Source organism: Aythya ferina (assembly GCF_964211825.1).
Source record: "Aythya ferina genome assembly, chromosome: 7".
Classification (NCBI taxonomy): Eukaryota; Metazoa; Chordata; class Aves; order Anseriformes; family Anatidae; genus Aythya; species Aythya ferina.
In genome coordinates, this window is record NC_140302.1 from 25,016,728 (window position 1) to 25,031,600 (window position 14,873).

Below are 14,873 nucleotides of genomic sequence, written 5' to 3' on the forward strand. Positions count from 1 at the left end.
CATTGAGTTGGAGCTCCTGCTTGGCCACCCACTGCAAGAGATTTAGAAATCAGTTGTTGCTGAGGTTTCCATCCTCCTTTCAGACTTTGCTGAACTTTGTCAGTGGGCTCAGAGCAGGGAAGGGGCAGGAGGCAAGAGCTGACCTGGACAGACCAACTGTGAATTCTGGGGTCCTCGGGATTCCCTGCAGCAGCAGCCAGCAAAATGGAAATAAGGGGCTTCAGGAGGACACTGCAGAAGCACATGAAAAATGAGGGAAGAGAGTTAATAGAGAGTTAATAATCCCGGAGCTCTGGATGCAGTCAGATGCTCGTCTCCTTGGACCAGTGTCAGCAATGTCAGAGTTAGGACCTGCCTGGGGCTTGTGCCATCCAGCTAAAGATCTTGTCACTTGTGACACAGGGACCCACTCCTGCCGTGGGTAAGTCAGTGAGCTTTAGCCTGTGTGCTGAGTTATCAGGCAGCATCTGGGCAGAGGCTGGGTAAAGCAAACAGACCTCCTCCAAGTGACAGCCCCAGGGCATGCGAATGTCTCGCCCCTCTACACTTCCCTCTGTAAGAGTAAAAGCGATTATCACGACTAGGATCATAAACTATCCCTGCATGCAATGAGATGTTCATAAAAAGTGATGTACAGATATCCCTTATCTCATAACGTCTTTGCCTGCCTACAGTGAATGTACAGGATAAGGGATCATGTACAGGTCTCTCTGAATTACAGTTCATCTGTCAAGAGATAAAATCTGCCTATTCTTTGAGCCAGCACTGGCAAGTGTTAGTTTTTCTGGCTACCGAGAGAGTGACATAGCAGACTAAACTCTTGCTTTTCCTTCTTTGTCAAACCCCTTTCATCCAGCAGTGTGTCCCATAGAAATTTGGAGCAGTGCTGGCCAAGAAAAGTGGAAGTATTTGTCTCCTGCATGTATCTGCCACCCAATTTATACACGTCCCTCCGGGCAGAGCACAGTGCTGGAGCAGCTGGGTTAGGCAGCAGTTTTCCTTGTGCTCACAGAACCACTTTTGCTGTAGTTTCCCAGTTATCCTGAGCCCAAGGACCTTTTTGAGATGAGGCTGGAAAAGACACCGTTTATGAACAGGAGTCTTTTTGGTCACAGTAATTAATACCTGTGCTCCTTTAGAGGGCTTTTTATTTTCTTAAAGAAGATGTAAGCTCCAATTCTCATTTTTCATACATTTCAGCTACTTAATCCAGGCTCAGTTTTGACCTCTTGTTGGTCCAAGCATCTCTCTGGGTGCTTTGTTGGTCTAGAAAGTGAGATGGAGCCCTCTTCGAGGCTCTTTAACTTCACTTCAGCTAGATGCTCATCACACGGTGTCCATGCCCGCAGGACTTTTCAGGATGAAGTGCTGATAAACCACTGAACTTCACCCTTTGGGTCAGGAGGGACACCAGCTGGCCTGTCAGTCTGCCATGTGCTCTTTGGCTTCAGACAGCATTCTGGGCTGTAGCATCTGGAGCTTTCATTTCTCCTGCTTAACTGCACAGCAAATAATGGCTGTGCTGGTGCCCTGCTGCCCTTCTGGACACAGCAGACAGCAACACTCCAGTGAAGCTGTAAAGCACATTCCTTCTCTGATCCACAGGGAAGTCTGAACTGTTCTACGTGTGATTTGGATCTAACTTTTGCTTCCCCAAACCGTGGTTAAGTCTGACACCCATCTGCAAACATAAGCCTCTTGGTTTTGCATGCAGAATCTGCCAGGCTGCTTTTTGACCTTTTTTCTGGACATTTCTGTAGCACAATGCAAAATTCCTCGTGTTTTCACGGCCTTGCAAAGGACAAAATGTAGCATTGTTCTGGTCAGAAATGTAGTATTGTTCTGTTCAGAACTAAAATCGCCCAGGAAATACTGAATGCAAAACTCCCCATGGATCACCAGCTGATGTCAGTCACCTGAGAGGTAGAGATGAACTGCAGCACAGAGCCCGGGCTCTGAGAGCATGGTTGGCCACAAACAGTGAGCCCAAGGGGAAGGAAGCTCTGGCTGCTGGTCAATGCTGTATTGTTCCCATCACCGTGGGAACATAACAACTGGCTGTGTAAATACATGTGTTTTATAGCAGTCAGAAGTGATGGATATGATTACATCCTTCCCTACCATTATTGTTGATCTTTAACTACCATGTGCCCATGCAGCTACAGGTGCTTTGTTCCTTTGTTTTACTACGACGTATTCAAAAAGCCCTCTTGTGCAAGACCTGGGTGGCCCCATGGGACAGAATAGCTCTCCTGCAGCCTTGACTGGAGGCAAGAAAATGTGATAATATGCATAAATTTACATGGCTGTCCTTTGGAACAGAGAGCGTGCTGAGGGAACAGCTGTTATTTTAGCATTGAGACAAGCTCGCTAAAACCGTGGTTGGTATTTGCAGCTCTCTCTACAGCTGATGGGAGCATTTGCATTAGTTGAAAGCCAGTTACTGAAATATAATGTAGAAGGATTCAGCCCTTGCAAAGCTTGTCTTTATAAGGCCCACCTTTCTGTGGATGTACCACTGAAGGAATACCAAGTTTTCTGGTATTGGTATCAAGTGAGAGATCTGTCTGGCAAATATCAAGAGAAACCTTGTCTCTCTTCCTGAGAGAAGACAGGGGAAGGAACCCAGGAGATCTCAGTACTCTGTGTCCTGCCACGAGATTGCAAGGTCAAGGGAAGGCACATTGGTGTACAGTTCCAGGTTCCTGACTGCATCTTCAGTATTGGCTTTTGCTCTCGTAATATGCATAACAGCTGTGTAATTCCACCAAAGTCTGCATTCTGCAACAAATATAGGTATGTATCTACTCATTTTTTTTCTGTAATGGAAAGATGAACAGAGGAAAAAAAACGAAGTGAGAAAGTTCCACACAGGCTACATCCAGGAGCAGAAAACTATGAGACTTCTCATTAAAAAATAGTAAAGACTGAAACTGAGGTCCTACAAGAGTCTTGCATATGGTCATTTACCACAGGTGGTCACGAACTAGGGGTCACCATAAGGCCAAAGATCCGTAGCAAGTAAAATTAAGTGAAGATAGGACACTTTACAGGGTTAAGTTGCTCGAGTATCCAGTCTCTGTAACCTCTCAGCTCGCTCACAGCGTAGGAGCGCATGTTTTATGGCACAGATCTCTATAGTCAGCTGTTTACATGAGCTCAGTACCCACAGATTTTTGTGCCAGATTTTTCAAAGAGCCTTGATCCCATTGAGATAACAAAATCAATGGCCCTGATACACGCAGAGTGTTAAACGTGAGAACATATATTGCACAGATTTTGAGATAAGGAAATTATTTTAGCTGACAGGCTTAAAAATCTGGTTCCCAACAAATAGAAATCAAATTGAGAGTTGTGTAAGGCAGCTAAATGAATGGGACTGTCAAGTGCCCAGTGCTCACTGGGTAAAATGTATGAGAAGTGCATGGCTCTCTTGTGCCCCTTTAAAAGTGCCAATTGAAAGCTGCAGCCAGATTTCAGCCTCTCATCTAGTCATTTCCACTGTGTGCTGGAAGCTCTGGAACCTGCAGATGTGTGGAACAACATTGAAAATCTGTGATTACTATTGGTAATTATCTGGTCTTTATTAGCTGTTGTATTTATGCAACAGATGTGTTCAGAAAGGGGCTCAACATATGTGCAAGTATGTTGCACAAGACTTTACCTTTCTTAGAAACCATGGCAGGATGCTCCCCTATTTTTTCTTTCAGGCACATTTACTTAAGATCCTGGCATGGTCCTTGTGATGGGTATGGGTGGGGAAGGCCCGTTAAAGCTGGACAGCAGTGGTCATTCACCGACAGCACCCTGTGAGCCAGGAAAAACGAAGTTTAATGGCTAGCCTTGGAGTGCAGGCAGTGGGTATACATTATTTTTATAATACTTGTGAAATAGTCATTAAGAGCCTAGACAGGTAATGCAATTAGCAGGAACTGAATGAACCACCCGAGATGGTGCTTGCCACAGGCATCTGCTATTGCCAGAAACCCTTCTGGGCACAGAAGTCATACTGTTCATTCCTGTTGGTAGCCAGCAAACCCTGGGCTTGGCCTGTTGGTTTGCTTCTTTCTTCCTTGAAAACAAAGTCTCCAGGCTATGCAATACTGCATTTCCACTTCAAAGCAGCAGAGATTTTCAGCCTGTGGAGCCTGGTGTCTGCAAGACTTCCATGAGTACGGTCCCAGTGGTCCAAAAGAAACATTGTGCTTGCAGGCCTTCTGGGTTCAGATCTGAAAAAGTGCAGTCGGACTATGTAATGTTGAATTTAATTATGAGGGGGAAAGGAATAAGAGAGGAAGACAGAGATTTAGTAAAACGGGTAGTCTTACTTTTGTCTCTTTACGATCATGAACACTTCTCCCCATCTGAGACAGCATGAGAAATACTCCGTTCAAATCCCCCAAAACTGCTGGGCACCTTTTGCTGACTGATAGATGTTTTTCATAATAGGATGGCGCTCAGCCTGTTGTCATTATATGAGTCCCACGAAGGGCCTTGCCCTTCTATCTCTTCTCTCAGGAACAGATCCCAGATGAAGAAGTGCATTATGAACACCTTGAAATGGCACTCATTCATTCTTCCGAAGACAGCAGTAATAAGGAAGCAGCCTACTGGTATTACTGATCTGTTCTCACCATCTCAGCTGCAGTTGGAGCCTGGAAGTCTGCAAGTACTGCTTGGGTTGGGAGAGCTGCCGAACAGATTTGAGGCAGCTAATCCCTGCTCCACGTCACAGAAGTGCCCTGGGTATTTCCTTGCAGCGTAGCAAATGTCCCTGAGCACGTTCAGAAGGAGAATACAGGCAGCACATTGCTACTACCCACCTGGTTTTGCTGTTGTGGTTGTTTTCTGATATTCTCTTTGGGGCCTACACAGTAATAAGTGCTATTCTTAGAACTTTGTTATGAGAAAGAAATGTACAAATAATATTCTTATAAATGAGAGAGTTAAGGGGGGAATGTTAATTGGCAAATTTTGTGTATTTTTAGGGAATATTGCCATTGTATCTGTCCCGTTTGCCAACTTAAAAACTTCAGTGGCACAGCTTTCCCTAGACAGCTGCAATTAAGAGATGAGCAAAAAGAGGTATTTTTAAAAGCTGGGACAGCCCCAGGGGGTATCCCCAGAGAGCGGAATGCAATGTTCTGGGAAACCACCCTGCTCACCACAATAGACAAAGACAGCCAACAGCATCTCCGAGGGCCACAGCTGCTGCATTTTAGTCACTTTTAAGACCTTCTATAAAAGGGCAGTTATGGATACAGATAACTACTCTCACAAAAATCATCAATACTGGATTGTATCCCCAGAGTTGACCTACCTCACCTTACTTTTCTTTAAGGACTCCAATGCTGGAGATGCCGTAATCTCTCTGGGAAGTCTGATTGCTTTACAGTGCTTTCACTGTCTATATAATGTCCAACCCAAGTGCCTTAACATTCAGCTTATGCCTTAGGAATGCCAGGATTTCTTGTCTTAAGCAGAACTTTCACGGAGAACAGATTGTTTCTTCCCTCATTTTAGCAGCCTGTGAAAGCTGTTATCATCTTGAAATCATAGAATCATACAACATTTTAGGTCACATGCAACCCCTGGGAATTATCTAGTCCAACCTTGGGCTCATTAGCAGGGCTAAGTGCCAAGTGAGCACAAGACCATGACCAGTTGAGTTTTGAGTGTTTCCAGGGACAGGGATACCACAGTGCCTTCAGGCCCCTGCTCCAGAGCTTAACCACCCTTGTATGACCCTGGATTGGTGTAACCTTTCCATAACAGGATGGCATTGTTGATTCATGGTTATCTGGTGACTTCCAGCAATCCCCAGGCCCTTTTTTTTAGGACAGCTGTATTTTTCATTGAATGGTCCAATTCCCTGGCCTGTATTTTGGTGACTGATTATCTCTGCTTAAGTGTTACAGTTCTCATTTCATCCTATTGAATACCTTCCCTTTCCTTTCTGACTCTAGTTCTGGTTTGGCAAGACCATTTTGAGTTAAAAACCACTAGCGTACTAGCAGCCTGTCCCCACATGAGGCTGTCTGCACACTCCATGTTCATACTCTCTTCTACTGAAAATATAATACTCTCTTCCCTTTTGTGGGTGGACATACAGGTTCGCTTATTTACACCTCTCCCACAGTGATGACACAGGATTGCAGAGAAAGAGTCAAACTGCATTGGATGTTCCTAATGTTAGTGCTGCAAAGATAAAACACCAAATGGAATTGATTCAAAATCCAAAAAGGTGATTCTGGTGTGTTCAGCATGTTTGAGATCAAGCACGAGGCAAGATAGCAGCTGAGACAAGTTATCTGGGGGCTTTACAGAGAGGTAGAATGTTTTAAAATCAGTATCTAACAAGATTTATTTAGGTTTTTATAAAAATCATGGATTGAAAGCCAGCTTTTGGTAGGAGCTGTGCACACAGTGAGCGTGTTTGGCCTTGAGCACATGTATCTGGTTTTAGTTAAGCCAGGCTGGCCACACTCATTCCACTCTGCACATGATCTCATTCCGTGCTCCTTGTCATGGTGTCTGCACACCATCCAGCAATATATTAGCAGCGTGAGTAACTTGTCTTATGTTGATTATCCTGTCACCAAGGGAGAAGCGTGTCTTGTCTGGTAGGGAACTCAGAATGTTCTAAACAAAGCTCTATACTTACACTGGAGAAAAGTCAAAAACTGTGCCTTGCATTAGGAGAAGGAGCTGGGAAGGGGTGTGCTGGCCCTTGGGCCTTGGGCAGGGCCATGCTGGGAGGCAGCCCTGCCGCTCAGCAGGAGCAGACTGTAGATCCTGCACTGACAAACTCTCCTTGCACTGCCGAAAGGCCGTTTGCACCGGTGCCAGCAGGCTTCATCAGTTCGTATCCGTGAAACCTGGGGCGCCTCCAAATTCCCCAATCAGCCCAGGAAAAAGTGCTCTTAATAGGCCTTATTTTGCGTTTAATGAAATGACCAGGTTGGTGTTGGAGATGCAACATGCTGTGTGTCAGCCGAATGGAAGAAATGTCTCCGGGCTGCAGGGAGAAGAGGGAAGGCGTGGAAAACTTGTTCAGCTGTTCAGCCTTCGCGTTTGTTCTGTGTGCAGTGAGTGAGCTGAAATCCGTGCCCCTGCTGGGCCTGTCTACAGCATGTGTTACCCACAGGGCAAGTTTTCTGCTACGGTCATCTGTCAGATTGGAGGAGAGGAGACATTGCTAGTGGCTGTCATTAGAGGCTGCATCATTTTGCATATTTACTGAGCCCAGCTTCAGCCTCAGCTCCCATCCCTGCGAAAAAGGAGGTGCTGCTCTGCAGCATCTCAAGTGTGAGAGTCACAAACGTGCTCCCTGCTGACCTCCTGGTCCCTGTGCCACACCTGCACTACTTGGTCCTGGTGTGCTGCAAAGGGCAGGTGGATCTAGCATCTGTGCTTTTGCTTTTTTACACAATCCAGAGCTGACACTTGGAGTCCCCGCTTCCTGGATTTGGTCCTCACTGGCTTGCTAGTCTCCCTGCAGATAGGAACAGAAAGGCCCGTTCTACAGGAGGAAAAACAGGGTTTTTCTGGCCTCCTACTGTTGCTTTTTCTCTGGAGAGTAACTCCCGACCCATCAAGGACACTGCGGCTCCAAGCCCTCCGTGTCTCTGGGCTCCTTATAAGGCCACACGGAGAAGCCGTGGTGTTTTAGCGCTGATTTGGAGTTACCCCAGCTTCTCAGCTGGCAGGGAGAAACTTTAAAACTGCAGACAAAACTCGTTCTTGCCACCAAGAAACCATATCTCAGTTCATGCACGTGTATGCTGCTGTCTCACCACTGTGTTGTTGAAGCCCAGGCTGTATCATTAACAATGAATCTCCTACAAAAACCTTTGCAGCAGCCAGAATTTTAAGCATTCCTTTTTTTTCTTTTTTCTTTTTTTTTTTTTTTTCCTTCCTTCTGGGAAGGATTTTAAGATGCTTGTTATTCTAACAGAAGGAGAAGGGAGGATGCAAAGCAGGCTGGGGGGCAGAGTTGGCTTCTCTGGCAAACAGCACAGTAACCCAGAGCTGATGGTGAGCACTGAGAGCAGGAGTCAGCAGAGCTGGGGACATGTAGGAAGGATGTCAAGGAGCTCTGCAAGCCTGAGCCATCACAATCAGGCATACAGGGATAAAACATTGCTGATTTGAGGGGGATGTCCTTGTTCATCCAAGATTCAAATGCATTTGGGTTGCTTGTCTCTTGGCTGGCCTGAAGCCATTTCTACCCACATTTCTGCCCTCACCTGCTATCCCCTCTTCTGACAGAGGCCACCCTAGAAAAGAGGCAGAGCAATTAACAGATCCGTTTTCCTGATCAGTAAACCCTCACGTTTGTGTCTAGGAAGTCCTTGGGTGACTTAGCATGAATTCATCAGAGCCTGGGATGTATTTTACTCTGGGTTAATGTAAAGTGCTTTGACAAGGTGATATGTTCTCGTGCTGGAGCCTAGCCCACCCTGCTGCAGGCTTTGTCCTCTACTGGCTACAAGCCCGTCACTGGATATAGTGCTGAGGGCGCATATGAGCATGAGACCATAAGGAAAATTACTGCACTTAATGATCTGAGACACATTAAAGGGCAGAAACAAAGGGTTACGATGGCTAAAGGAACAGCAGCTAATTTCAGGGGCTGTGGGATTTCTGGGCCAGCTGCTAGCATTTGAAAAGGTGTGTAAATATTTTTTTTCTTGATCTCTTCCCTAGATTTCAAGCTGATAAGACGTGAGTCCTGATTAGTATCGAGAGCTGCACCCCCAGCCACACATCCTCAGGCCTCGACAGACCTGATCTTTAAAAGTAATTGTTGGTTTCTTTTCTCATGGTGCAGGTTCCACCATACTAACCGAGCGGCTGGGGCCATCCACACCAAGCTCACCCACGTCAACACCCAATTCCCCGACCATCCTCTGCAGTGGTGTCTCTGACCCCATACTATCGACATGTGGCTCTGGCCCACTCTGCAGCTCTATCAGTGGTAAGTGTGGTAAGGTTTCTCTGTCCTCCTTTCCTCTGCCTCCCCCTGCCCACTCCTGCTCTGCCTCCCTTCATGGTCTCAGTCTTGTCTCCCAGAAGGGCTTTAAAAACACAGTGATCAACAGAGGCTCTTGTCAGCTCCCTTGGGGAGGAAGGGAGAGCCTCTGCAAAGTCTATTTTCAGTCTTCTTACGTGAAAGCCGCTTAGATGCCTAGACAGCAATATTTCTCCAACCCTTTTCATCATGAAAAGTCCCAGGGGAGGCAGCAAAGTTTCTGTTATGTTCATGGCCCTGTGACGCACAGCTCCTCCTGGAACGCTGTGTGGCAGTGACACGTTGCATGCTAACTCGATTTGAGCTCTGAATATGCCTAATCCCCCCCCTTTCCCTCTCCACACACCAACACTATCAGAAAAAGGCAGATATTTCTAACATACCAATGAATTCCAGTAGGACTTAGATAAAATATACATGCGGCACAAATGATAGGATGTTTTGCAGCATTTCTAAAGCCCCAGGGACCTGCATGATCCCACAGCTGTATGATTTACCAAATCCTTGTCACCATTGTCCTAACCTGGGTTGTTCTTCTTTGAAAGGCACAAAGGTACTTTCAGTGTCAGGCCTAATAACTTGTGACAGCAAATATTAAGATTTTTAATGTTTTTTTGGGGGGAGAATATAAAAAGAAATTAATTATCTTGCTACCTCATCAGGCTTCATGGGGAGGCTTTGTCACAGGTGGGTACTATAAGCATAATTACTGCAGCCTCTTGCAGCTCTTGTTGCAGCGTGCTGTATATGAGCTAAATGCAGTCCATGTCAGCACCACCTCACCCCTCTGCTGGAGGATCCGCCACGTGGATGGGGTGATTTGTAGCCAGGCACTGTAAACCCAGATCCCTATATCAGACTTAAAGATGAAGTACTGCTTGTCTTGGGAGCTGCTGCCACCATGTGCCACCATCAAAGCAGATGGCTTGATCTAGCCCTTCTAATTTTTCCTCCTTTGTTAATATTTAGACAGAGGTTTGAAAATGTGAAACTGCTCTTTGTCCCTGCTGCTTGGAAACTGCTGTCTCCTGGTTTGTTTTATGTGGGTGGCAGATCCCAGCAGATGCTGCCTCTCTGCTGCCCTGAGCCTTGGCATGTGAACCAGGTCTCAGCGACTGGGCCAGCAGATCACAGAAAGGACCCTTGAACCTCAAGCATCTATTTCTTCTAGGCCATGGTTCCTCCCTCTGCAGCTGGCTTCAGGGTGTCAAGAAACCTTTTAAGCAGTATAAGTGACCCTGTTCTTTGTGTTTCAGGCACAGCTCCCAACTCTCCTGTCAGCTTGCCTGAGTCACCCATCTCCCCATCCATCTCAGGGCCCTGGGGAGACGAATGCGCCATCTGCTATGAGAACATGGTAGACACGGTCATTTACTCCTGTGGACACATGTGTCTCTGCTATTCCTGTGGGCTGAAGCTCAAGAAGATGGCCAATGCTTGCTGTCCCATTTGCAGACGAGCCATCAAAGATATCATCAAAACATACCGCAGCGCTTAGAGCAGCAGCAGATGCTGTGGTGGGACTAGGGAGGTGGAGAGGAGTCTGTGAAATAATGCAGGTCTCGGTCTCTATTCATCACCTGGGAGATTCAAAAACCATCACCCACCACCACCCTGATCCCCACTTCCATGGACAACAGACGACACCAGCTTAGATGCTGCTCTTCTACCCTCCAAGCAAGCCCTGGGACTGAACTCCAGTGCGTCAGAGAAATCACAATGGACTAGTCTCTCCTACAGATTTTAAATTTTATCTCAACAAAACAAAACAAAAAACAAACAACAGCTGGAGCAATCATCCCTTTTCTACACCATACACAGCAGAGGGGAATCTCCCATGTTTAACAGGGAGAGCAAGTGGTAAAAGGTTCAGTGCTGCACCTCTCCTTCTGAAGAAAAACGGTGTGTGCAGAGGACACCTTGGCAGAAGAGGAGAAATAAGCAATGATGTGGTTCTGTGTACAACTAGCCTGACCATAGGAAGCCCATTAGAAAGTGTGGAGTGAGGCAAATATTGACCCAGCAAGGGAGATGCAGTGAGCACATTTGCAGTGGAAGGCCTGGAGCCAGTGCAGAAAAAGACCTGGAACTTTTGAAGCAAAATTCTCCCTATGGACATGAGGAGGAGAACAGTACCATGGCAGTACCTTGAGCGCTGTCCTGCTGTTCCCCAGCGGAGGCGTTCACGGTGGGTTTGGCAGCCAACATGGGCCACCCTCCCTCCCAGCAGCATCCCGCCACCTCCTGTCACCATCCTGTTGCATGACAAGCATCTCTCACACCCCATCACCACCAAGCTGGCTTGTCCCAAATGGTCTCCATGCAGCACAAGGGATCCAGCAGCATCTCTGCCCCCACGGCCTGCAGGAGAGGGAGATGCACCTCCCTCGCCTTTCCTCCCTTTACCATCCAGACAACACTTCTAAGGGAGAAAAAAAAAAAAAAGAAAAAAAGAAAAAAAAGAAGAAAAAAAAAAAAAACAAAAAAAAACACAAAACAAACAAATCCAGAAACACACACAAAAAAACAACCCCATTGGGGAAGAATGTATAAACCACATGTCTGCGGGTCTCATTTACTGGTAACTTTATCACTGTGCTTTAAGACAAAAACAGCCAGGTGGTACTTAGCCAGCCCTTCAACAGCCAGCCCGCCGGCAGGACATGGCTGTCCTTAGGTGTTAGAAGGGGAAAAAGAAAATTATAGCTTGAGGGGTTTAAGTCTGCTTTGGTTTATTTAAACAGCCCCCCTGCCCCAGCTGGGAACCCCACTGTGGGTGCCTGTAATGGCGGCCCCCATGGTTGCCATGACAACCACCGCACCACCATGGCCGCTGGCCTGGCCTAGAGCTGCCGGGCCTTGGGTCCAGCCAGGGCAGCTCTGCTGTATCTGGTGCTCCCTGTCTGCCCTCTGGCCCCATCTTGGTGCCTCCAGGGCTGTGTGGGAGGAAGAGGAGGCACATGGGCCCAGAGGGGGGTTGCCCACCAGGCCAGGCTGGGGAAGGGCACGGGGTTATGCCCGTCCTGCTGAGCCTTCTCCTGGCATGGCTACCCACAGCCCTGCGTGCAGTGGAGCGGGTGAAGGAGCACCTACCCGCAGGGGCTGCTCCTGAGAGCACCTGGAAAACATGGCCTTGCTCTGTGTCCCCTTGAAGAAGTCAATGAAGATGCTGAGAGCTGGAGGGCGCATCTTAGAGCCTTTCTCTAAAGGCACCGCCATCACTGCAGCCTACTGCAGGGACCTGCAGCCACCCCCTGCCCGCCTGGTGGGCAGTCCGTGACTTGAACGCTGATACCCTGGTTACAGGGATTTATGTTATTTCTTTGCACACTTCTCATGTCCACCCCTAACCCAGGGGCTCAGCCCTGTGCTCTGGGCTGGCTGTCAGAAGCCCTGGAGCACCCTGGCTCCTGCGCTTGGACCCCTCAGTGAGGAGTGGGAGGAAAGGGTGAAGGGTGACCGCTGCCACGGCAGGAGCACAGCCAGTTTGTGGGCATGGAGCCAGCCTCCAGGACAGCACAGTGACTGGCGGGCATGGGGAGCCTGTTTCAGTAGTTATACAAACACCAGTGCAAAAATTTCAGAGAGGGAAAACCCAACGGGTAGGAACATGTCCGTGGAATAGTGGATGTAGGGAAACGTGCAATAAGCAGCCTCCCAAGCCTTTACCACATCACTGGGACCGGTTCCCTCCTGTGCAGGGCAAGCCAATGGGTACATTTTATTTTTCAACAAACTCCATCCATGGGTATCAGTGCAGTGGTGTGAATTCCCTTTTCACCTTTTGAATTCAGAGTGTTTTAATATATAACTGTGTTTGTTTTACTGTGGACCAAACTCTAGGAGTTAGCAGAAGCTGAAAGCTCCCCCAGCATCCAAGCTCAAAAATTGGGGTTCAGTCCTGCTCCCAGCATCAGCTGGCCTCCAGTTGTGAGCAGGTAGGAGAGCAAGGCTCTCTCCAGGGAGAAAAAAACAGCAAAAGCAGTAACAGTAAGAACAACAGTCCTAACCTTTTGTTTTTGTTTGAATTGTGTAGGTTCCCACGTACCTCTGTGTTCTTGTGTCATTTGCATTTCATCGCTTTACTTTAAAATGTTTTGTGTTCTGTTTAAAGAGAAGAATAACTAATTGTGAAAAATTGGATAACTGTGATTGTGAATAAAGTTGATTTAGGCATCCTGCAGCAGCATGAGTGACTGAGTATTTGCCACTTCAGCAAGTGTGGCAAAATGTGATAGGCAGGAAGAAGAAGCTGAGGTAAGAGCAATGGTGGCATGAAAGCTGCTTCCTTGTGACCCCCTGCAGCCCTCCTCATGCTTCAGGTACGGCCATCCATCCCCAGGGCTTCCCTGGCCGGCGGCTTGTGGGGCTGCGCTGGAGGAGGACGAGCAAAGAGGAGGAAGAGGGGGAGGATGCTCCGAAAGTGGTCCATGAGTGGCAGAACTGGTGCACCATCGCCACCTGGTGTTCCGCGCCCACCACTGCACTTAATCTATTTTTTGAAGGGTTGATTTTGGTCCTTTTCACAACTACACACACGTGGTGGAACTAGTCTTGGTGCAGCATAGCTCTGATGGTGGATCTCAGAGAAAAATGGGGAATGAAGGGAAAAATTAATACTGGGTTACAATATACAAGGGTGTATGTTAGAGTAATATCTTGGTTGTATTGGCCTAGAAAAACCCTTTCAACCCTACGCACACAGAAGAGAAGGCACAGGTCCCAGGCGTGCTCCTCACGCATATGTTTGTACCTTAAAGCACCCAGGACTGGGTGCTGCCCTGGTAATTCCTTGCAGCTTTCAGAGAGCTGGGGTGCCCAAGCAGGGCTCCTTGTGCATCACCCACATACATGCCAGCATGGAGGAGCATCTCACAAGTGCTGTTAGCAAATGCTGTGCCTCTGAAGACAGCTGTACCATCTCCAGGGACATCATTTCTCTGCAAGATGTTTGTGAAGTGCTGCAGCAGGGAGCAAAGGCATGCCCCCCTGCCAAAATGAAGGACACATGCAGGCAAGCTCAGCCATCCCCTGCTGCAGCAACAAGGAGTTAGTGAAAGCCACCCCCCTCTGCAGCTCTGCTTTGCAATGTGGAAGCCAGGCACTACGAATGACCCTTTTTACCTACAGATTTGCAAACTGCTAACAGACAAGGAAGCAGACAATTGTGGACAATATTTCATAGAGGCGTCCCATAGCTGAGCTGGGGATTGATGTACTCGAAAACAGTCTTGTTTAGAATTACTTCCCTTATTACAACTCACCCCACTCTGCATCCCCTAATCCCACTGCCCCCTGCATCCTTCAGGGACACCCCTCATAAGGAGCAAGGATCCATTAGTAGAAGCTCTTCAGTCTCCTTTACTCATCTGCTTCACATAGCAGGAAATTTCTGCCTATTATTTGGGCCTCCAAACCCAGCAAGGAGTCAGCAGGGCCCAGCACAGGACCCAGCAACCTTGCAGGATAAAATCTTAAAATCTCATGTTCAAGCACAGCCTGCCCTGCAGCCTGCATGCAGAGGTGTTTAAGAACTCATCCCAACTTGCTCAGCAACCCTTTTATCACAGAAGGGCCACTCAAGCAAAAGGATGCTTCCCTTCTTATTTTGGATCTGATGTCTCATTACACTCCAAAAATCACACTGACATGTATCTTAAGACCTTGCTCAACACAGACAAAGGGTCTTTGTATTTGAGGGCAGCAGTCCCTAAAACTTTGTGAATTAGGAGACAAAAATACAGGTACAGTAACAACTCAGAGCCAGGGGACAAGACAAGATCCTTTATCCATTTAAGCCTGAGCTGAAATTTGCAATTGCACATACACGTAAGTCACA

General features: G+C 47.5%; 1 protein-coding gene across 8 annotated transcripts in view; it reads left to right on the forward strand.

Annotated features, from left to right (window-relative positions):
• NEURL1 (neuralized E3 ubiquitin protein ligase 1) overlaps window positions 1–13,217 on the forward strand; it is a 150,158-nt gene extending 136,941 nt beyond the window's left edge. For all 8 annotated transcript variants that reach the window (XM_084525909.1, XM_084525915.1, XM_084525913.1 and 5 more), the window contains exons 5-6: window positions 8,834–8,980; window positions 10,291–13,217. In XM_084525909.1, the coding sequence (XP_084382035.1) occupies window positions 8,834–8,980; window positions 10,291–10,532 (389 nt within the window). In that variant the 3' untranslated portion in view covers window positions 10,533–13,217. The remainder of the gene's footprint in view (window positions 1–8,833; window positions 8,981–10,290) is intronic.
• The last annotated feature ends 1,656 nt before the right edge of the window (window positions 13,218–14,873 follow it).